The sequence below is a fragment of the Amaranthus tricolor genome, chromosome 11, assembly GCF_026212465.1.
Source record: "Amaranthus tricolor cultivar Red isolate AtriRed21 chromosome 11, ASM2621246v1, whole genome shotgun sequence".
NCBI lineage: Eukaryota > Viridiplantae > Streptophyta > Magnoliopsida > Caryophyllales > Amaranthaceae > Amaranthus > Amaranthus tricolor.
In genome coordinates this window covers 23758477-23782154 of record NC_080057.1, presented here as the reverse complement: position 1 = coordinate 23782154, position 23678 = coordinate 23758477, and the positions used below count along the sequence as shown (strand labels likewise).

The 23678-nt window shown below is 29.9% G+C and overlaps 3 protein-coding genes across 4 annotated transcripts; all 3 read right to left on the bottom strand.

Moving 5' to 3' along the window:
- Positions 1-6390: 6390 nt before the first annotated feature.
- On the bottom strand, positions 6391-7766 carry LOC130826681 (TPD1 protein homolog 1-like). Its single transcript, XM_057692248.1, has 2 exons — positions 7659-7766; positions 6391-6698 (listed from the first exon to the last, which is right to left on the bottom strand). The coding sequence occupies exons 1-2, from the start codon at positions 7717-7719 to the stop codon at positions 6391-6393; spliced, it is 369 nt and encodes a 122-aa protein (XP_057548231.1). The 5' UTR covers positions 7720-7766.
- Positions 7767-11045: 3279 nt separating this feature from the next.
- On the bottom strand, positions 11046-14634 carry LOC130826844 (plasmodesmata-located protein 3-like). 2 transcript variants are annotated; one of them, XM_057692439.1, is made up of 2 exons: positions 13881-14634; positions 11046-11321 (listed from the first exon to the last, which is right to left on the bottom strand). In XM_057692439.1, the coding sequence occupies exons 1-2, from the start codon at positions 14623-14625 to the stop codon at positions 11185-11187; spliced, it is 882 nt and encodes a 293-aa protein (XP_057548422.1). In that variant the 5' UTR covers positions 14626-14634; the 3' UTR covers positions 11046-11184. The 2 variants fall into 2 exon arrangements, with proteins under 2 accessions (XP_057548422.1, XP_057548423.1); XM_057692440.1 differs by lacking the exon at positions 11046-11321 and adding an exon at positions 11331-12277.
- Positions 14635-19794: 5160 nt separating this feature from the next.
- LOC130826843 (uncharacterized) lies at positions 19795-23640 on the bottom strand. Its single transcript, XM_057692438.1, has 4 exons — positions 22674-23640; positions 21915-22164; positions 20120-20302; positions 19795-19936 (listed from the first exon to the last, which is right to left on the bottom strand). Exons 1-4 carry the CDS (start codon positions 23468-23470, stop codon positions 19910-19912), a joined length of 1257 nt encoding a protein of 418 aa, XP_057548421.1. The 5' UTR covers positions 23471-23640; the 3' UTR covers positions 19795-19909.
- Between the last annotated feature and the right edge of the window lie 38 nt (positions 23641-23678).

Here is a 23678-nt window from a genome sequence, read left to right as displayed (position 1 = left end):
GTAACTGAATTCGATTTGATCAGAGTTAAAAATGAATTTACAATTATATAAAAAGCAACATCGACTAGAAAACCCAAATTTAAACCGATTCGAAATACTTGACCTAAAATCGACCAAAATGATGTTTCTGACCTTCTTTTTGTTCAGCACAAGCTAATTTTTAAGTTATATATATATATATATATATATATATATATATATATATATTTATATTGCCAATATTTTCTTCATATTTTTTCGGCACTCTTATGTTTTATATTCTGTTTCGCTCCGTATTTTGATAATAAGTTAAGTTTTTATTATTTTTATAATTTATTTATATATAACTAGAGATATTACTAATTAAAACCTACATTTACATGCATATTTTGTGAAGGATTGTAAATTTAAAAAAAAAAAAAGAATTATGGTATTAGTGTACTATATTAAGTAATTGTATAGAAGAATTATGTCTGATTGTAAAATATATTTTATTGAAGCATAATGCAGCACATCTCTAAGCTTTAAACTTTCTTAAAAGGATACATAAATTAATTTAATTTTGGCAGATAAATTGCAGGGTTTGGTGACTGACTCAGTCCATAGTGAAAGTAGCTGCTCAGCTTTAGAACATCTTCTTTTTTTTTAATTTTTTTCTATATTTCTACAAACTACTATTTAGTAAAAAAATATTAATAAATGTAACCGTTCAAATATTAATTGATTTGTTTAGCAAAATAGTCTCATGTGAATAAAATGTGACGCGATAGTATCAACTTTATATTGGATAATACCTTAATTAAATATCAATATATACAGTTTGTTAATTATTATTTATACCTCAACAAGTTTACGAGCAATAAGTACGAGTTTTATGTAATGAGTATGTCATATTAAGGTATCAATAAAAATGTTTCCTATATATTTGAAAAAAAATATATATATATCTTGTAAAAGAAAAAAAATAGGAGTAATATTTCGGTAAATAGTTTTTTAGTTGTGAATTAATTAAAAAGATAAGGAAAAAAGAAAAAAAAAAAAAAAAGTGAAGCCCGTAGATCCCGAAGGTGCATGGCCAAAATGATTAGGATTTTGTCCTAAGTTTTGTCATTAGAAGAGTAACTTTCAAGTTTCAAGTATGACAAAGATTCTAAGAAAGTGTTACTAATACTCAACTTATTTATGCCTCCAACAAACTTATTTTATCTTTTTTTAATTAAATTTAGATACAAAATTTAATGTAAAATATTTTATTATTGAGATAATATAATAGAAGTTTTTCTGGGTACAACGTAGGCTAAAGAAAATGGAGGATTAGAGGAGTGTGCAATAAGAATTAAATTCAAATTCCTCCTAAAAAAATAAACATGTTATAATTAAGATAAGTTTAAATTCTCATGATAATACAAATGATGATTAATAACTAATGAAAAAAACTTTGATATAATAATAAATATATATATATATATATATATATATATATATATATATATATATATATATATTGAGATAAATCAAATTTTAGCTACCTATATATGTCAGGAAGATAAATAAGAGCTTTGGTTTTATAGAAAATTTAGGATCCAACCTTTAAAATTAAGTCGTGAAATATATATATATATATATATATATATATATATATATATATATATATATATAATTTAACTTATATTCTTCTCAAACCCTTTTAACTCTCCTAATATTTATTTAATTTAAAGCAATTATTAAAAATGGAAGATGGTAGATCTTGTTGAGGAGAAAATAATGTGATTTAAAAAAAATAAAATAAAATAAATTTGATTATAAGTAGGAATAGTTAGTAGTAGTTTGATGAAATGGATGATTGAGTTGGACAAGAGGAATCTTTTCATGTTATGGGAATAAGACATTGAAACCAAACAAAATCACTCCCATGTTTTCAACTTGTATTCCTTCATTAGAAAACCACTCAGGTCAAGTCACTTATATAGCTATATAATTCCTCCGTTTTATATTAGTCGCAATATTGGTAAAAATGACACTATTTATTTATGACTTTTAATTTGTGATTAGTTTTTAATCTATAAATTAAAATATAGTTAAATGAGATCTTGTTTAATCCGTCTGATTGCAAAGATTATTAATATTAAATTTTTATAATTTTTTATCATATATAATTAGAGATATTAAGAATTAAATTAGTTCATCAGACAGTATTGTGAAAAAGCAAATATTACAAGTAAATTGAAATAGAGGAAGAACTTTAGTGGCTAAGCCGAAATTTAAGTTAAAAATTGGCTAAAAACCCATAATATAGTTATTCGAGAAGCTAAAATTTATAAGTTTTTTACAGCTATTATCATTAAAAGAATGATTCAAAATTTAAAGGGGGATATATTGTGGCTGATCCGACACTTTTATCTCTGCGTATGCTATACTTAGCTCGATTAACTCACAAACATTTTTTTTTAAAATTCGAAGGAAACTAATCGTATATTTGGCAATTTAGAATTCATTTCTAAATGTTAAATTGGTCCAAATACTATGTTTGATAAATTTTGATTTTGAAAATGTAAAATTTGGTCAATTTCATAAAATTCCAATAATAATATAATATAGACCAAATATCAAAATTTGCAAATTTCAAATATATAAATATAATTTACAATTCTTAAAATACCTATTTTCAAATAAATTCTATATTACCTAACATACCTAATTATAATTCATTTCAACATCACATAACTTACCCTTTCCTCCACTTAACCTATAATAAAAAAATACTGAGATAGTGGAAAGAAATGCAATTAAGACGGGCAGAAAGGCTAGATGTAATAGTCAAGCAACCCAGTATCTTAGAGTATATAACATATTTTGGGGCTCCAACCATTAGCTTAAGCTTTTCGTTGAGTTAGTTTTTTAATATGGTATCAAAAGCCAACGTGATAAGAGGTCACGAATTCGAATCTCAACCACTCTTCGTTTAAGTGAAATATTTAGTATTAGATATGAGGAGAGCCTGTGCTGCATCTACAATTATAGCTCAGGACTCTCATGTGAGGGGGCGTGTTAGAGTATATAACATATTATGAGGTCTCAACCATTAATTTAAACTTTAAGTTGAATTGGTTCCTTAGAAGAGTATTTCAAAAAATTTTGTTCACATACAGATCTTTTTTAAAAGCAAATCATAAAGGTACCTTACTACCTTTTATTTTAACAAAATAAAAGTACTATGCAAAAAAAATATTTGACACTAACAGAATATGCATAAATACTTTACACTAATAGAATATATATCATATTTTAAGCTAAATTATTTATTAAGTTTTTGATTAAAATAGTTTTTTTTATAAATGTTCGATTTCAAGTTGATAAGAAATGTTAAATGGGTGAAGAAGTCAAAATTTTGAGTGAGAGTTAAAAGATCACTAGAATATTCTTGAGGCCAAAATTCACAAAAATTTTTTATAATTATTATCATAAAAGAATAAATTTAAAAATTAAGAATTTCTTTTGTAAATAAGGGGAATTGAAACAAACGATTAAAGTGAATTTCGGTCAAGAGAACCAACTATCAAATGCTAGTACATAATAAATTTTTTTGTGTCATTGTTATGATGTATAATAATTTTAAATATACAATTTATTTAATAATTTTAGTGGAAATTTAGAAATATCATTCTCTTAGTTTCTAACAAATGGCAGCATGTTACTGGCTGGGAATTACACATATGACAAGTGCTGACTGGTGGTCTTATATGTGCCACAAATTAAAAAAATACAATAATATATTTTAATTGAGTAAGAATATTCATGAAACGAAAATATTTTTGACAAGAAAAAGTAATTATGTGGTTGCACAATTATTACTTAACTAGAAGAAGCCTATAAGTGACAAATAAACATAAAATTTTCTTAGAATTTTATTTAGAGGTAAAATTTTGAAAATTTGATCCAAATTCTAATATGTTTTTTCTTTTTAATTCAAAATCCATTTCTAATAGCTAATTAGTTTTTAAAAATTTATTAACATCCAACATTATTATAAAAGCTAATATTGAATGATAATAAAAATTTATGAGCCAAAAAACATATAATTTAATAAGTAGCATCCTTACCGTTGAAATAAAAGAGATTGCTCTATAATTTAATAAGTAGCATCCTTACCGTTGAAATAAAAGAGATTGCTCTTAATTCTACGGAATAAAATATATCGACCTTCTTTGACTATTAATAGTTAGCAAGGCTCTAAGGACTATGTTTCTATCAATTGAACAAGACCAAAAAAGAATATAATGGTAAATAAAGAATAAAAAATAAAAATAAAGTATTTTTTTAGTTGGAGTAAGTGATGCATTTTCTAGACAAGGTCATGGGATCAATGAGTTTACATCATATCTTTACATTATATATCTGTAAAATTATGAGATAAACACATATAAACAGAGAAAGTAATATGTAAAGACTATGATGAATTTTCTGATTACGAGGTTGGGGTAGACTGAGATAGCGGATTAATGAGTTCAAACCTAAATCTTATTAGGAGAATATAATATTTGTCGACTTGTCGTCATTAAGACAAAGTTTGGCTCTTATGGTAAAATATTAGTAAGAAAGATCATAGATGGCTTAGGCTTAGGGGATGGCAAAAAACATGAAAAAATTATGAGGTTTATGAGAAAAAAAGTGTTACTACTCCTATGACTATATGTAGTCTATATAAGTTTTAAAGAAAGGCAAGGAGAAACATGAAGAAATGGGAGAAGAAAATGAACAACATGTTAGTATCAATCATAGCATGGACCCACACCAAAATACCTTAATTCCCATCCTCTAATTAAAACATAAAAATAGATTAAGCCAAATAATCACATGCCCACATGTGTGACCCAGCTAATTATTTTTTTAAAGATGGAATATAAGTATTTATTTATATCAATAATTGGGTAGGTTTAAGAAATAATTAGGTGGTGCTAATATTTAGCTAATTTATGGGTTAGCAAAGTGGTGATGTACATGGGTGCCATGTGATTACACAACTCTTACATTCCATTATTGTGCAAGAGAGAGTGGAAGATTCATGGACTTGTTTGAGAGGCTCTTGGTTGCATGCCATCAGTCATTTTAGTGCTTGGGAATTTTCATGGAAGCCATCATCCATCAACATCTATATTTCTATCTTTAGATAATGACCTACTATTTTTTTATCTTATCCATATATTTAAACTTTTTTTAATTTAATCCACACAATTTATTCTTTATTTTCGTTTATTATCAATATCCACTCTTTTCTTAAAATTACCCATTTCTCATTGGTGCAAATCTATCAAAATAGAGATAATATTTTTTTAGTATTGTTCTTATTTTTTCTTCTCATTTTCTCAAATGAAAATTTCACAAAGTTCGTTTAAATATAAATTTTTCTATTTTGAAATATCTTTTGGAAAAAATTAACTTCATTTGTTAAATAAATTTTTCTGAAAGGGAATTACGTATTTACATTTTTATTTGAATTTGAATATTTTTATTTGACTAGAATAAATCTAATTAGAGTAAAAAAATTCAATCTTTTATTTTAGTTTTTTTCGATTTTAATAGTTTTTATTTTTGTTGTCTCTTTTATTTGAATATTTTGAATTTGTTTCTTTGTCTAATTTTTAAAGTTATTCTGAGCTTAGTCGTATAACTGCTAATATCTTTTACCAGTAATTATTGACATAGAATTTATTCTTTAAGTTATAACCGATGTTATAACTGGTGAATGAATCATGATTTTAAAAGAGGTAAACTCAAAACTATCCGTATGTTAACCGATTTGACCACCAGGCTAAATGTTTCAATACAATAATCAACACCAACCTATTGAGAATCTCTAATCTCCAACTAAACGAGCCTTGTATCGTGCAAATGAGCCATCTAAATTAATTTTATGACAAAAATCCACATGCAACAAATAACATTAACACTAGGGGCGAGATACAATCTTCCATATTTACATTTTTATTCCTAAAATTTACTAGATTTTTTCATATTAATGGTACACCCTTACTTGCAGATTTTCAATTATATATTACTTCACAAATTCTTCTATAAGAGTGAGATAATTTCACCGTGAGACGGTCTTCATACATGGGTTTAATAACTCAATTAATACAATTAATAGTATATGGGCTTCTGTTTTGAAATCGTCTCACCGAGAAACGATCTCTCACAAGAGTAGCTCATATTATTAACTAATATGAATTCGGGCCCACATTGGCCTCTATATATACAAAGACTTTTACAAGAACAAATCACACCCAAATAGTAGTATCCACACAAATTCAAATTTAATTCAAAAATGAGTTATTAAATGTAGCTTTTTTATTCATAATTTTTTTTATTTTAAACAAGAAAAAAGCAAAAATTATTACAAATTAGTTGAAAGGTCTAAGAACAAGCAATTTGAGCATTCTTAATAGTGAAATTAAAAATTTGATCAGCAGCATATTTGAAATTGAGGGTAGAATTGGGAGCAATAGAATTGCCATTATTGAGAGTACAATCTTGACCATCTTGCTTTAAAATGGAAGGATCAATTGGTTCTTGGGTTTGAAATCCACCACAACCTAAAATTACATCTACAAACACACATGTACATGTGTTTTGGACATTCACTTCATACTCATTTTTTCCTCCTACTTGTGATCCTGTTGCCTCTTGTTTTATTTTTAAATCTGCATTTGTGCAACTTTTTCCTGCAAAATTTTCATCATTGATTTTCATAAATAGATAAATTTTTTCAAAAGTTTTTTAAAACGGATATGATGCTTTAAAATTTACCCGACTTTTATAACTGAATCTGATTTAACCCAACTTTAAAAATAATTTACAATTATGTTAAATGAAAATCAACCTGATGACCCAAATAAACACCTTTATAGTTCAAATAACTTATAAGGTGAAACAAAGATTTTAAAATACTCTCTTTGTCCGATGTAATTGGCCATACTTTTTTTAGTTTGTCCTTTTAAATTTGTCTTATTTCTATTATTGACAATGACTTACACGCATAGGACTATCTGAGCATATTCAACATGTTCGACCGCACAAGTCTCCGAAAAATTATGGGTCTTAATATTAAATTACTTAGTATATGTTAGGTGTTTAAAGATACAAATCGTTAGAAAGTTATCGTAATTTTAAAAATTACACATAACTTCATGAAATTTGTCAATTTTTGCTCGCCCGCGCGTACATATATTTATTTTATTATTGACAATGACCCATACGTATATTTCTTTTATTCAATACTTGTATGTAGTCAAATTAGCCGACAACCATTTACTTAATTAATTAACAAATTACATATAATGACACGAAATGATATATGGGGAACTCTAGTCCTGATAAGAAAATTATGTAAAATAATATGGACAATCCTAAATATAAATGAATGCAAATTAAGAGAGTAATAATTTAAAGTATTTTGTAAAATGCAATAATTTATGATTTAAAGATCTATAAAAATTAATGCTTATAATATTTAAAATAATTCACCATCTTGTGTTTTAAAATGGAAGAATCAATTATTAATAAACATAACGATCTCAAAACCTAAAATAAGTGCATATCCAATCGAATTTTACCTAATTCTTTTTTTTCTAGCCTACACAGTAACTCAAAATTAAAACAAATGAATAAATAAAAAAAATTACCTCCATGAATTAAACAAACGAAAAAAAGAAGTGCAACAATAAATCTGCAGAAATCTGCCATTGAAAATAGTTAAGAATAATTTAGATTATAAAGTTTTTTCTCTTTTGATTTTTAGGGCTTGGAGTTCTACTTAAAAATGTGGATTTGCAACCTATAAATATAGCACAAATACGTTACACAAATTAAATGAATAATTTTCTTATTATTTTAATTACTTTCCTTAAAAGATTTTATTTTGCAGAAGATTTTAAAAAAAATATAATGTTGAAGATTAAGCAATCTTCTATATCAATACATTAATATATTTCTATATATATATATATATATAAATACACACAATAATAAAGAATATTCACTAAATAATATCAAAAGATATACTATGAAATATTATTTCAATTAATATGGAGTACTCCATATATATATATATGCATTAATTAATTAATAGGAATAGTTCTATTCTTTTATTTTATTTTTTTTGGCCTGATTATTTGCATTTATTGATTTATACTAACAAGATATAGAAATCTTTGTGAATACTAATACTCTATGTGATTAATTCTTGTTTAAATCTTGTGAACTGAGACGAAGCTAGAAATTTAGATTTAAAGGAGCAAAATTATGAATTAATATTAACTATATATAATTAAAAAATTAATATTAACAATATTATCAATATATAATTAAAAAATTATGAATTAATATTAACAATATATAATTAATATTAACAATATATAATCAAAAAATCTACAAGGGCTCCAACTAAAAAAATAGACCACAAGAACGATATAGGAATCAATACGAATATGTTGTCTTATTTGTTGAGAATCAATGTTAAAAATAGACAAGAATATCATATTCAAGGAAAAAAAATAATAAAATAAAATATAAAATTGAGAGATAAAATAACGAATTGTGTAAACTGACATAATAATTTGAATATTTTTATTTGACAAGAATAAATTTTAATTAGAGTAAAAAAAATTCAATCTTTTATTTTAATTTTTTTCGATTTTAATAGTTTTTATTTTTGTTATCTCTTTTATTTGAATATTTTGAATTTGTTTCTTTGTCTAATTTTTTAAGTTATTTTGAGCTTAGTTGTATAACTGCTAATATTTTTTACTAGTAATTATTGACATAGAAATTATTCTTTAAGTTATAACCGATTTTATAACTGGTGAATGATTCATGATTTTGAGAGAGGTAAACTCAAAACTATCCGAATGTTAACCGATTTGACCACCAGGCTAAATGTTTCAATACAATAATCAAGACCAACCTATTGAGAACTCTAATCTCCAACTAAACGAGCCTTGTATCGTGCAAATGAGCCATCTAAATTAGTTTTATGACAAAAAACCACATGCAACAAATAACATTAACACTAGGGGCGGGATACAATCTTCCTTATGAAGTTTTTAATTAGAGCAGTAAATTCATCATTTATGGCGGATTTCCAATTGGGTCAATAAGGACTTGTTTGGTACGGGATGAGATAGAGGTGGAGATCGAACGAGAGGTTTAGTGGTTTATAAGTGTTAGAGTATATAATATATTATAGGGATTTCAATCATCAGTTTAAGTTGATGATTGTTATATACTCTAATCTAACAGCGATGCTTAAAGATCCCATGTTGGGCTCGAGTCACCATTGGATGGGGGGCCATACTGTTGCTGGGTATGGACGACTGGTAGAAAGATGGTAGGGAAATATGGATTGGGCTAGGGAAAAGTGACCCAAAACTAGTGTGGCTTGGAATAGGCCCAGTGATAGAAGATTAAATTTTTTTTTCGCATTCTTAAAATGAGATGGTCTTATGGTGAGACCACCCTTGTTGAACTGATTTATGTACGTTTAATGTGTTAAAGTGATCACTTATAATTTTAAAGTGATAAATTACGTAAATGGACTAATTATATGGGACCATATCTCATGGTAAGACAATTTCATACTAGACAAGATGATATTTATTTTTTATTATTGCCATTTGATAGGAATATTTGAAAAAAATAAGACATTTTAACAACTTATGTCCTAAAATAAGATCCGTGAAAACTTATTTCTCAAAATAAGCGTCCGTACATCCAAACCACTGGTTTGGATAAGTCGTTGTTAGTAACAGCGAAAGAGGAAAAAAAAAAGAAAAATAAAAACCCCAAAGTCGCTGTTAGTAACAGCGACTTAAAATTTTTCAAGTTTTTAGTTCCCAGTTACTTCCTCATTCCAACCTACGAGATTAAGAAGTTATCAGTTAACCTTAAAGTCGCTGTTACTAACAGCGACTTTGAGGTTTTAATTTTTTTTTTCCTCATTCGCTTTTACTAACAGCGACTTTGGGGTTTTTATTTTTCTTTTTTTTTTTCCTCTTTCGCTGTTACTAACAGCGACTTATCCCGAGGCTAGGCTTGGATGTACAGACGCTTATTTTGGGAAATAAGTTTTCACGAACCTTATTTTTGGAATTAAGTTGTTTATTTATCTTACTTTTTTCAAATTTTCCATTTGATAGCATCTATTCACAAGTTTGTTGGTATTTTGTGTATGTTTGTGGGTTTCGAGTGTTTGCTTAGTAATGGTAATATCTAGAGTTGATAATATGTGCAAGCTTGTGCAAATACCATTCCTCTAAACTAATATCCACCATCTAATCATCAAATATTACAAAAATTTTATATACACGTCTATTCAGGTGAGTATGCATTCAAAATCATCCTCACCTACTATCAATTGTCTATACTCATTATCATGTGTGCCCCATACCCACGTATGCCCCCATAACATCACCATATCAAACATGAAATGTGTATAAAATTAAAGAGTATTTTGCCAACTATGCATTCAAATTCAGTCATTTTAAAAACTACAGCTTCAAAATTTATTTTTTACATACTACAAACTTCAAGTTACAAAAATCGACATTAATACAGTCAAATTACCGAAATTTAGTGACTTGTACCCAAAATACACTTTGACATTTTCTTTTACCTTTGACCTTAACTCAATTCATATACAACTAAACCACATCAAAAATCACACTCATTCACAACCTTCTCATCTCCCTCTCTAGTCTCTACCATTACCACCACCACCCCTCACCATAATGGAAGCACTTACCCGCTTCGATCTTTGCACGACCCTCCCCCATCTACCATCCACCTTCATAACACCACCCATTAGAGTATTGAAAAGGTTGAAGATTTATTTGGGTTTTAAGAATTTTATCATTCCAATCCAATTAAAGTAAATATTGAGCATAAAAAAAACCCTAAAATTAGAAAACCCAATTCAATTTGACAACTGTGCCAAACTGTATGATCCCGAGTTCATCATCTAATGGCTATACAAGTTCTGTCACCCATAAAAGATTCAAAGAGCCAACAAAATAGAAGGCAATGTAATGTTATACTTGTATTTGCATCTACTACATAATGAATATCGTACAGTTCGCCGAAGTATATGTTAAATAAGTAAACAAAATTAATAGGAATAGTTTTATGTACATGATGTGGTAATAGAGAATAGGATTATCCTCCATAGTGAAATTTGGAAGGTTTTTTCTTGAAAACAGATTTGGTAAATAGTAGAATTACCACCACAAATCCTGCTGCTGCTGTTCCTCCCAACACTATGGCCACTGTTTTCGCTGTTCCTTTTTTAGTCCCTGCATATATTTTACCTACATTAGTAAAAATCATGAATACTTGGCAATCACATTTTTTTAAGTATGAGGTGTTATTGAGAATCGGATTTTATCTTTTTTGATCATTTTTTCCAAGTGGATTTTGAGTCTGACTTCCTACTCTCATTTCCTAACCTTTCTTTTCGTTTGGCCTATCATGTTATTATTAGCAAATCACAACTTTAAAGTATAGCTTTAATGTTTTTTTTATAAATTACAATCACCAAAATATCAATATCTACAGCGTTCTGGCCAAATTACAGGATTTTGATCATTTTTTATTTTTACTTACGTTAGTAAAAAAATCAACGATATCTCCCAATCACTTGTATATATGTATGAGGTGGTGAGAATCAGAGTTTATTTCAGTTAAATTATGTATTTTTTTTAAAAGTGGATTCTGAGTTTGACTCTTGCTACCCCTATTTTCTAACCTTCCTTTTCTCTCAGTTTAACATTTACTCAAATCAATAATCAATAAATAATAAATAATAAATAATAAATAATAAATAATAAATAGGGGTGGAGCTAAGATAATTCAAGAGTATATTTTAGACTTTCTTTAATACTATATTCATATACTTTAGATTAATCTTATGCCATGTTTGGAAACGATTTTATTTGGAAATTTTGAATTGATTCAAATTTATAGTTTGACAAATCAAGTTTCACCATTGCTTTTAAAGTAGTTAAAGTTGAGAATTTGAGAATGACTATCCAAACATTGTCATTTTCAAATTTTTCATTTATGATTTCATAATTGAAATCCATAATTTAAAATGAAATACTTGTTCCCAAATGCTATATTAGAGTAGTTCAATGTTGTGGAAATAAGGCCCTGGCAGCTCGCTCTAGTTAGCAAAAAAAAAATTATTGATTGATTGTTGGCTATGATCATAAGAGACAAGGAAGATCGGGATGATAATCAAACACATAATCTGTTCAAAAAAGTCATATTAGCTCTTTAATTGAGACAAAACTTAATCATCAAAAATTGTATAAATGGCATCAAAAGTGAAAAGAAATGTGCGTACGACAGTTTTAGGAAGTAGTAGCACACTAACATAAAAAGAAATGTAGCGTAGTCATTAAAACATCCCAAATTGAAAAAATATAGTAAATTATAGCCATTTTGTGAATTATAGCCTCAACGATTTTTTTGTGAATTACAGTCACCATAACATCAGTGTTTACAGCGTTCAGGCCAAATCACATGATTTCAGTTATTTTAGTAGTCGGAATTTTAGATTAAATAGTCGAAATTTTGTAATTTGGCCTAAAACCGTAAGTATTGATACTATAATAAATGTAATTTGCAAAAAACAAATATTAAAACTATAACAAATTATTTTTAAATTTAAACAAAGTTTGCAATGAAAGAAAAGAACAAACATAAAACAAAGATACACAAATCTTTATTGTGTGGACATACACTCTTTTTATAAGGAGGCAGTGCCACTCATGCTGACTAGTCCAAACAATCGTTTGACATACACAAATCTTTATTGTGTGGACATACACTCTTTTGTATAATATTTATGTTTAAACGGAAGCAAATTTAATAAAAGGAATGAAGTTATTAATACTAAAGAAAAAAAATTAAAAATAACTAAGTTATTATTAAAAAATCAAAATATTTCTTTAAGAAGTTAAAGTACCTATTAAAAATTAGTTAGTCTAAGATTAATTTTTATTCGTTTTTCATGTAATATCAAAGTCATTATGAAAAAAAAAAAAATAACGATTAATGTATCAAAAACACTCACTTGTTATGGTACTACTAGTTTTTATAATATCAACAAAAGCCTTATAAAAAATGGGAAAATATAACGACTAGGGTTTTAAAAACATCCATGTGTTGTAGTATTTTTTTTCATTCATCTTTCAATAGCATACTTTATAACATTGTTAAAGATCTTATACAACAACTTCACTTTTTTATTCGTCTTTCAATAGTTATAATTATACTTTATAATATTCATCTCACTTTGCTATATTTCTAAAATTATTAATTCATCCACAAATTCTCCTACTCGATCTTATTCACAATTTTTCATCCAATTATTAGTTTTTTCATTGACCATCCATTATATTTAAAAAAACATTAAATTCAAAATATACCAATTTTAGCGGGAGAGAGCAGACATCATACCAATACATCATACAAAAGAATTCAAGAAGAAGAATATTAAAGATCAATATAAAGTACCCTAAATGAAATAAAATACTAGTCCTCTATTCCTTTGAATATAATCACTCTGTCCTATTTAATTTGCATTTATTTTATAAAAGTGTAATTGTAAATACTAAACCTATAGTTGTTTAATAAGATGAACAATAAGAGATGTAGAAAAATGAGTGGAAGAGATTAGAAGAGAATTAGATTATGGATAAGATTAAAAGAAAATTCTGCAAAGTAAGCGAGACAATCCAAAATAAAAAAAGTGAATGCAAAATTAAATGAAAAACGGAGTGAGTACTACGTAAAGCAAATCGAAGTAAGAAGTTTTAAGATATCGTGTAGCAAATTCAAAAACACACCTGATGAAGATGAAGGGTTATCTTGATCCACACCATTTGGATAGTAGGTATAACTAACATAACATTGATTCAAATACACTTGCCCTCCAATTGCATCCCCACATTCAACTTTAACTCTTTCTAAAGCTGTCCTTATACAATCTCCACATTCACTTCCCATCAAATCTCCTTCACACTGACCCAAAACATACACAACGGACTCATAACTTGCTGCATAGAACCCATTTCCACTCACTGCTCCACTTTCCACTTCTTGAAACACACTCTCCCTTTTCCCTTCAAATCCTTGATCATTTACTTCCCCTTTTTTACAGTATTTATACAGCAATTCTGTACTTGAAACTTGCTTAAAACCCACTATTTCATACCTCATATAACACCCAATGAGTTGAATTCTTGCTGCAATTGAGTTACTTCCACAGTATTTTCTTGCCATTTTTGGAAACTCACTTACACATTTGGAACAGTCAACTGAATTTAAGTCACCCCTACATTGGTACAGTCCAAAAATGGGTGTTTGAGTGGATTCTCCTGTTGTAAGTTTACTGAAATTTGTGTTAGATGATTGAGAAATGAGAGAATCAAAAAGGGTTTTGAGAGATTGAGCGTATAAATCAGATGGGTTTGGGAAATTTTGATCTGCACATCCTTTGTATACCAAAGCTGTGTAGTCTGTTGAAGCAGAGGAAGAACAGAGGAGGATAGAAAGAAAGATAATGAACAGAATTTGGTGTTGGGTACCCATTTGAGTTGGGAGTGTTATTATTGTTTTTGGGTAATTGTTGAAATAATTTGGTGTGTATGAATTTATGGAGGGTTTTGGGGGTTTATACTTTAAAGTGGTGGGTTTGGGTTAGAAAAGTAAAAGGTTCTGCTTCTGGGTCAATTGGGTGTTCTTTTTGGGAAACCCTTTATTTTAAGGGGTAGAGGAGGTGGATCTTTTTTTTGGGGTTTTGTGTTTTTGCTTTTTTTTGGAGATTTCATGGTATGAATTCTCAAATGTGGTTTTTGGTTTTGATTTGTCTATAATTACTGCTTTTACGCGTTTAAGTAAACTTTGTGAATTGTGATCATATTCTATATACTAATTAGAAGTAACAGAGTGTGAAATTCATATAAATCTGGTTAGAGCTTGAGTTGGGTTAAACTATATTGACTCCACTATCAAGGTCGATAGATTTGAGATGGAAGTGGTTCGGATTGACATTTGTGCGACTTGGGCATGTCCCACTAATGGCCCCACACAATAAATCGAGTTGCATTCCTAATGAACATGGTATTGAATTTTAGTCACGACTCACGAGCATGGTTTTGGTGCACTGGCTAGTGATAGTAGTTCTCAACAGTCATTGAAAACACAAAGACCTTCTATTCGAACACATTTATAGTTCTTATAGCTTACCTCTAATAACTAATATTAGGGGTAAGAGATAGTATTCAAAATGAGTTTAGGATTAATTTGCACTAATCAAATTATTGGAGAATTTTTTGGAATATTGATTTATGATTGCATATATTAAGACAACAATTAAGACTTAGAGTGACTCATTAAAAATTGAAGGATTTATTTATAATTAATTAATGCAAGACATGTATACGGTCTTAAAAGTTAAAACCTAGAGGTGAGTTAAGATAAGATCAATGCGAAAATTTGAATAAAATAAGATGTTTTAACAATTTATTTTCAAAAATAAGTTTCGTGAAAACTTTATTCCCAAAATAAACATCTGTACATTTCAACCTAAACTTGGTGAACATCGCTGTTACTAACAGCGACTTAAAACATCTTATTTTTTTCAAATTTTCAATCAATGCTCCCACTTCCAGGGTTAGGCATTACATATTTGATGAGAAAGCTAAAGTATATTAGCTTTCTAGGCCCCTCACCATAAGCCTGTCAAAAATGCACTAATTACTAATCATCATGATAAAAAAATTGCTGATTTAAATCAACTCAATACAAGCATTTAAAATTTTTATAAAGTATATACATATTTGAATTAACCCCTTTAATCATCATAATTATATAATAATTTATAGTTCAAAAAAACAATTTAAATTTTATAAACTCTAATTTCAAAACTCATTTCTAGAATTTTTTACATAAAAGTATTCTTATTGAAGAATTGCCTTCAACTTCTACATATTCCATTTGTTATACTCCCTTTGTTTCAACTTCACCATCTTATTTACTTTTTTACGCATGTCAATGCACCATTTTAAGTCTTAATATTTTTATTCGTGCATAATTAAAAATGATAAAAAGATAATATTAATAAAATTTACATTAAAACGAATCACATAAAATCTCATTTGACTATGTTTTAACTTAAAGATTAACAATAAAATGTAAATTAATAATGATGAATTAATATAAAAAAAATAATTACGCTTGGATAGGAGGTAGTAAATTTTACTGAGTTGCCTATAGGTGTTAGAAAAGGGTAAATATTCATTCATTATAGAGGCGGACCCAAATGAGGCCTAATAATTAAAATAGATTAACTAAATTAAGTAAATTTTTAACAAGTTCAGCCATATGAAGTACATTTTTAGTTCAATAAAAATTAAGTAAATTTTGAAATTAATTTAAAAGTTAAAAGAACCAACCATGATTGTACAAGTTTATATGTTGCTTAATGATTAAAAAAATTGTTTATTTTGGGCTATTTGACTCAATAGTGAATATTCAGTATATAAGTTTTGAGAGAGTACTTGTAAATGTGATCCCAAGAGAACTTTTCTTTGTTTGTAGTAGTGAATATGCTTTCTCTTTTATTATTGAAAGTGGCTTGAGGTTGAAATATGTTTCCACTATTAAGTACTATGGCATACAGCAATAACAATGTCATATCCTTAATTCTAAAAAATTAAATCGACTACGTTAATCAATATACTCCCTCCTATTCACATTACTTTGACTTTTCACGGATTTTAAGGACGGTCAAAAGTGGAACCCTAAGGGTAGAAAAGAGAGTGGTATTATGGGTTTTTAATATAAGGGAGGAAAATTAGTATGGGTAATGGAGGGTATAATTGAAAATAGGATAAAGTTACTAAGGGCATAAAAGTCAAAAACCCATACCAAATATAGAAATGGAACAATTAAAATGACTTGACCATAAAACAAAAATAGGATACATAAGCTGAATAGGAAGGAGAATTAGTTTTAATAGTCATATCCTTTTTCATTCTAGTCGTTTAAATCATCTTTGATTTTCCTTGTCCTCTTTTTAAATCTTTCGAGCTCTTACCTTTCTAGAAAAAAAATGTCTCCTACTATTACTTCCTGGTTAAGTTATGAAATTATGATTGGAGTGTATGTGTTGTAATTGTAAATTTTTTAATATTTCACTCTTATTCTTTTTCATCAAAAAGTTACTCCTTGGTCCCATGAATTAGCAAAAGTTGTAATGTCACAAAGATTTGGAAATGATAGGATACTTGAATTGTCTCTATAAGATTAAATATAATAGAAAATGATACCATTTTCGTTTCTATTTGATATTTCAATTGTTCATTTTAGGCAGCTTATTTGTTATTAATCTAAAAATTCTTTATATTTATATCACATTTTTTGACATAATTAATCATAATCACCCAAATTTTAAAACTTTTTAATGCTTATAATTCTTGCATATTTTTCAATAACTTTATTTTTTTTAACATTTTTATGATGCTAATGGTCCCCATATATTTCTCACTAACTTTATTTTTATATTTTTCAATGTTTGTGATCCTCAGATTTTTTTTTCCACTAACTATATTTGTTATTTTAAAATGCTAATAGTCTCTCTTTTTGTCCATTAACTTTATTATTTAATAAAATAAAATCTCCAACATCTGAAAGATTTAACTTTTTCAGCCTCTAAACAATCCCTTGCTAGCCCTATACCCTTGTCCTTTGCCCCCTCTTAAACACACATAACCAACCATCGGTCCAACCAAACTTCTTCTACCTTATTGAACACATCTACTCTTGTGAACTGCCTACGAGTATGTCAATGCAAGATAAGTAGGTGTACTGTTGAAGAGCCTTATCCTTGTCCGAATATTTTTTTCTTGTCATAGCCCTTGGACATGCAAATATTCAGCGCACCCCTTACATGTGCTTGCCTGTTTTTTGAAGGTTTTTTATGGTTTTAATGAAGTCCTTTGAATTTGTTTCTCCTTAGTCTTATTGACCTTTTATGATAAAAGAAAGTTTTAATGTGTGGTTCACTTGTTGATAGGCTAAAATGGGTTATTGACCCGATTTGCACATTTCATATTTGTTGTGAGAAGAAAATTCACGACGTTCGAAATTTGTGAAGGAAGCCTTGTAACCTTACCAAAAGATGAGAGGGGTATGAAGTGGTTACTATAACACATGATGGTATCAAAAGATGTGAGGTATAAGTCCATGTTTGATAATAATGTTTCATTTGGTAGACATGAGGAGAAAGAAGTTCATTCAAAGCTAGAGGTAGTATTTTACATATCATAAAGGGGAGCAATGTGCTCAAGATAGGGAAGCAAAGTAAGATCAACTTGTACTAAGTTGCAAAGTGATGGTGGCTACCTAGACCACAGAGCCGGTGACAAAGAATATGGGTCATCAAAGAGAATGGCATTCGATGATAAGGAGAGATTGGATTTTGAAGGGAAGATTGTTGTATGAAGAACCAAACTCTCTGAGAGAAAGTGATTCGACAAAGAGATTATCATGTTAAGGTGCGTCGACTGATAGAAAATGGTGGCTTGATCGATGCTTAAACAATCTATAATGGTCAAGAAAGATATTGGATTGTTGTGGAGTGTGGACAATGTTGAGATAAGGACTACGTAGGCGAGCAAGACACTAGGTCATGCAAGCTATTGAAAGCAAGGAAGCTAGGCATAATTGCTCAGACAAGCAGCCAACAAGTGAAGCAAGGGCAGGAACATAAATCTACTTAGACGAGCAAACTAATGCTCATGCAAGCACCTTAGGAGAGCAAGTTATGATTCTGTGTGGCATAAGCAAGAGATAGGAAGCTAGTGCTAGACATGATTGCTTGAAGGAAAAGAGTGTGTGCTCGGACGTTCTCGGTCAAGCACACTTTGTCAAAACTTCAAATTTTGTGTCTAACATGCATGAAGACCTCAAAGAGTCTGAGGTTTGACTCCTTGAGCCTATAAAGACTTCAAAGGTATGAAACAAAGTATAAGAAATTGTGCAAGTCTCATTCTAGGGGCCGGTAAAACAAGAGAGAACGTATGAGCACAATATAAGCAAATACCATTGAGTGTTCGAGTGTTGAGTTCAAACACTAAAAGAGTATTTGAGAGTTTGCATTGTGTTATAATTTGCTGAAATTACATTAAGACATAAAAACACTCATGTTGTGTTTGTTGATGCATTGCATTGTTGAGTTCTTATTAGTTTAAGCTTTTAATCTCTCTTCTTTTCTTTTAGTGACCAATTTCACAATATCTTTCAATCATTTGTGCCAATGTGAAAATATATGTCTTGCACAATGCCCAAACACAGCCTTTGGAAGCAACTTAGCAAAAGCTCCAAGCTATGTTACTTGCACTCTTCATTTTGCTTCACGTACCCGTGTCCGATCCTTGATGCTCAGACTTTAGTATGACACTTAAACACTTCATTTTAGGCGTAAAATTGAATCTTTAGACGTAACCAACACTTGGAAACGTATCAGATGCCGACATCAATACCCGAGTCCAAGTAACATAGGCTCCAAGTATAGACTACAAGTCTATTGTCAAATAATGCATGTGCTAACAAAAGTTCAAATGAATGGGTCAAAGTGAAGCATGAAACATAAATGACAAGAGAGGGATGGGATACACTTACCTGGTCATGCTATCTCTTACCAAGTACCTACACTTTCATGATGGGTTTGCTACTCTTCCTACGAATATTTGCCACTCAACACTTATTTCCGGGTCCAACTCCGACTAAAGGAGAAAGGTGCTAGCATTCGCTGCTTGATATCCATGGCGAGGCAGGTCCTTGTTGCGTGTTCCTCCTTTCTTGTTCGTTTTCATTTTTTCCTTTTGCGATTATAAGTCTGTAAGCATTATATAATGATCAAAAACGGATTTAGGGCAAGAAATTTTCAGCGGACTTTTTTTTATTGATTATGTCAAATTACAAGATCCCACCTCCGTTATAGTCATAAACTGTATATACACATAAGCACAGAAAAATTACTTTATACACGTAAATAGGCACATTGGATCAATCAACATACACTAGTATGCAAACTTTCATAAGATGATGACAGTAACTCCCTATTGTGAGGTATAGATAGAGCTTCATGCTCACAACCAGATGGCATGATGGGCCGAAGATTGCCTGGATTCAACGGAAACAAGAACTTGTAGTAGCCATCCATCATTGCTTTCAAATTGCAAGTTTCTGCAACCTTTGGAATCTGCCACAATGCATCACATAAAGGATCAGTATACGCTGAATATAACTATCCCTTCGCTAAGAAGCAAGAAAGAAGAACGGAAGATTCGAAAAAGACAACTGAAGTCGAAAGTAAAATGCTTAGCAACAGAAGATGGCTTGACATCAACAACGCCAAAGCCTTAATCTTAACATAAAGCGTATTTCCTAACACTTTCACTTTTCTTTTTACCATTTTTATGTTCTCACTGCCGGTTTCCGCACAACAAAGTTCTCATATCTTTTTGTCCTTATTAAAATTGGATTAGAGTTTAGGTTCTTTTCACTGGCTATCAAAGACTAAACTATAACCTTTCATCAAATAATCACAGCAGCTGCTTGTCCTAAAGTAACTGATGCATACACAAGTGAGTAACATATTGTGCTCTGTGAATAAGATTGTTATATTTTTCCAAAATTAAGAAAACTGAAATCTAAGGGCCCATTCAGTAGTACTGTTTTATGGTTTTTTGATTTTGAAAGTCATATGCTATATATGTCCTATGATGAATAAAAAATTAGTCAAATTCATTGGGAACACGATGATTTTGATATTAAACTATTTTTGGTAGTTTTCAAAAAAACTGAAAATCGAAAACAAAAATGATAATGAACAGGTCCTAAAATAATGGCGATGATCGGCTAATACATGTCTCTATGTCTCTATGTGTTGGCCTATGTTACCCGTACTCTTTATTTTACTTCAGTGTTTGTGTCAGATACTCGACACTTGGAGGTGAGTATGACAATTGAACACTTTATTTGGTACCAAAATATTGTATTATTCCATATTTAGCCGAGTCAAACACTTTAATATGTACTTGTGTCGGATCTGAGTTACTAAGTCCGGGTAATTAACTAGTAACTGAGGTGTTGGAAAAAACTTCAGCAGACTAAAAGTTTCACTAAAACATAAATATCATCACAGCGTCAAAGTTTGCACCAACGTTGAATATATGTACCACTTAAAGGAACGGCACCACATCAGCAACGCGTTTCATGGAGAAATAGAGGAGTTGATGTTTGTGTTCTATTGGGTAATTTAATACTTCATCCCAGACGCCACATGCTTCTTCAGTTACACATGCAAAGAAATCGCAGAAAAGACTCAAGTAGTCTGCATTTTATGGGCCATAGGCAAATTAAACAAATTGGGCCCTCTATGTAGAAAGTCGATTCTGGACTTTAACGGGTGTTTGGCAAAATAATAGAGATAAACCATGTATATTTTAATTATCATTGTATGTAGCTTAGGTGTGTCATATACACTTTCTAATCGATATCATGCAAATTTTATTAGTGTCTACTTCATTAACCAAAATTTTCAAATATTGGGGCCCTTTCTAATTCTCGGGTCCTAGGCAAATGCATATCTTGACTAGGATCAGGAACAGCCCTAAAAAGAATGATTCTTTGAGTATTTCAATGGCACTACTTAGTCATTATGCTCAAGTCTCAACTTATGCTAGAAGCCTATTTGCTCTAACTTGTGCTATATATGTTCCAACATTTGCTAATTATGAGAATACCAAATTCAAAATGCAACATACATATTCATAAATAATGAAAAATAGGAATCAGGAAAGTAATGCTACCTGATAAATATCTCTCATATATGCATAAAGATTTGGATATTCCACTATTTTCTTCTTAGTGCACTTGAACATAACATTGTAAACAAGATCAAATCTGATTAAGGTAGTGAACAAGCAGACATCAGCAATTGTCAACGAATCTCCGCAAAGGTATCGAGAACTCTCCAAATGATCCTCCAACATGTCTAATGTGCCAAACAAGTCACTCACAGCCGCGTCATAAGCCTCTTGGGTTTGAGCAAACCCACACCTAAACCATATCCTAATACCATTATTCAATCTGCCCACTCGAAACGAATAATAACCACAATCCATACAACAACACCAGTGAATCCACAATGTACAATCAAATTATTTATCAACCAAAAAGATTGTGATCTAGTGTCGTTCCTAACATTTTATTGCTCTAGACAAACTGAACAAAATGGACCCTATATATAGAAAGTCGATTCTAAACTTTAACGGGTGTTAGATAAAATAACAAAAACAAATTATATATATTATAATTATCATTATAAAAGTTGCTTAGGTGTATTCAATCGATAAAACTAACCATAAATTGCAAATACCTACTTTGCCTAGAATGGGAAATGGCCCTGTTGAGATCAAATCAAAATTAAAAACAAACAAAAAAGCCTAATTCCATATAGAATATCAATAAATAAAGAATCAATATAGTAATAGTCGCAACAATTATAACATTCAAATTTCACATAACATCAAATTTAATTTCAAGGAGTATCAGCTGATTATGATTACCTATAAACTCCATTATTCACATAAGGGTAAATGATGCGATTCCACTCCTCAATCCTTACCTTCAGCGAATGCGGTTCGAGATCCAAACCCGGATTATTAGCCAATTCATTGAACCCAGAATTCAACAACTGAATAATATCATAACTCTCATTACAAACAACCTCTTTATTCTCCACATCCCACAACATAGGAACAGTAGACCTCCCATCATACCCATCTTTCCTAAGCTTATAAACCTCCTTCAAAGTACTACACCCATTTGCATTATCATCACTACCCATCTCCCCACCAAAAACCCACAACCCATCAATACCCGGTGATGCTATTGACACCGGGATGACCTCCTCAAGACCCTTAAGAGCCCTAACAATGAGAGTCCTATGAGCCCAGGGACAAGGAAGACCCACGTATAGATGGAGGTTGGTTAGGTTGTGGCGGGAAAGTTGGTTGGTTTTGGCGCGAAATTGGGAAGTGGGTCTGGAGTAATTACCAGTGGTGTCAGATGGGGCAAGCTGGGACATCATGAGAAGCCAAGTGGTGGTCCAGGCGGAACGGACGGTGGAGATGAGGAGTTGGGGTGGGAGGGTTTTGGACCATAGGATTTTGGTGAGGGTTGTTAAGATTGTTTGGAGATTGTTTGAGGATTTTGGGGTTTCATTGGATCGATTGAGTGAGTTTATTGGAGAAAATTTGCGGTGGGATGAATTGAAATTGGAATTAAAATTGGAATTCAAGCGTTTAGAGATGGGGATTTTGGTAGTGAGGAATGATGGGGAATGGAGGAAGGAAGTTGACATGGTAGTCTAAGTGATGTTTTTGCAGTTCAATTGGCAACTAACACACAAGTGAAGAAGAAGATCAAAAAACACAGAAAAATAAAATAATAACAATAGAGGCACAAACTATTTAGATATCTCCTGGTCACCCTTCAAATAACGTTACTTTTATTAATAGATTCAACAATACTCTAATAAATCAACCACACACTTGAGAATAAGCTTCAAA

What these genes read in the sequence shown, in the direction of transcription:
- LOC130826681 (XM_057692248.1), bottom strand. Translation starts at nt 7,719, where the DNA reads ATGGCAGATTTCTGCAGATTTATTGTTGCACTTCTTTTTTTCGTTTGT. An exon ending in CGTTTGTTTAATTCATGGAG is followed by an intron (nt 6,699 to 7,658) that starts GTAATTTTTTTT and finishes AAAATTTTGCAG; the next exon opens with GAAAAAGTTGCACAAATGCA.
- LOC130826843 (XM_057692438.1), bottom strand. Translation starts at nt 23,470, where the DNA reads ATGTCAACTTCCTTCCTCCATTCCCCATCATTCCTCACTACCAAAATC. An exon ending in ATATGAGAGATATTTATCAG is followed by an intron (nt 20,303 to 21,914) that starts GTAGCATTACTT and finishes GCATTGTGGCAG; the next exon opens with ATTCCAAAGGTTGCAGAAAC. An exon ending in ATGAAAGTTTGCATACTAGT is followed by an intron (nt 19,937 to 20,119) that starts GTATGTTGATTG and finishes TAATGCTTACAG; the next exon opens with ACTTATAATCGCAAAAGGAA.
- LOC130826844 (XM_057692439.1), bottom strand. Translation starts at nt 14,625, where the DNA reads ATGGGTACCCAACACCAAATTCTGTTCATTATCTTTCTTTCTATCCTC. An exon ending in TAACCCTTCATCTTCATCAG is followed by an intron (nt 11,322 to 13,880) that starts GTGTGTTTTTGA and finishes AAATATATGCAG; the next exon opens with GGACTAAAAAAGGAACAGCG.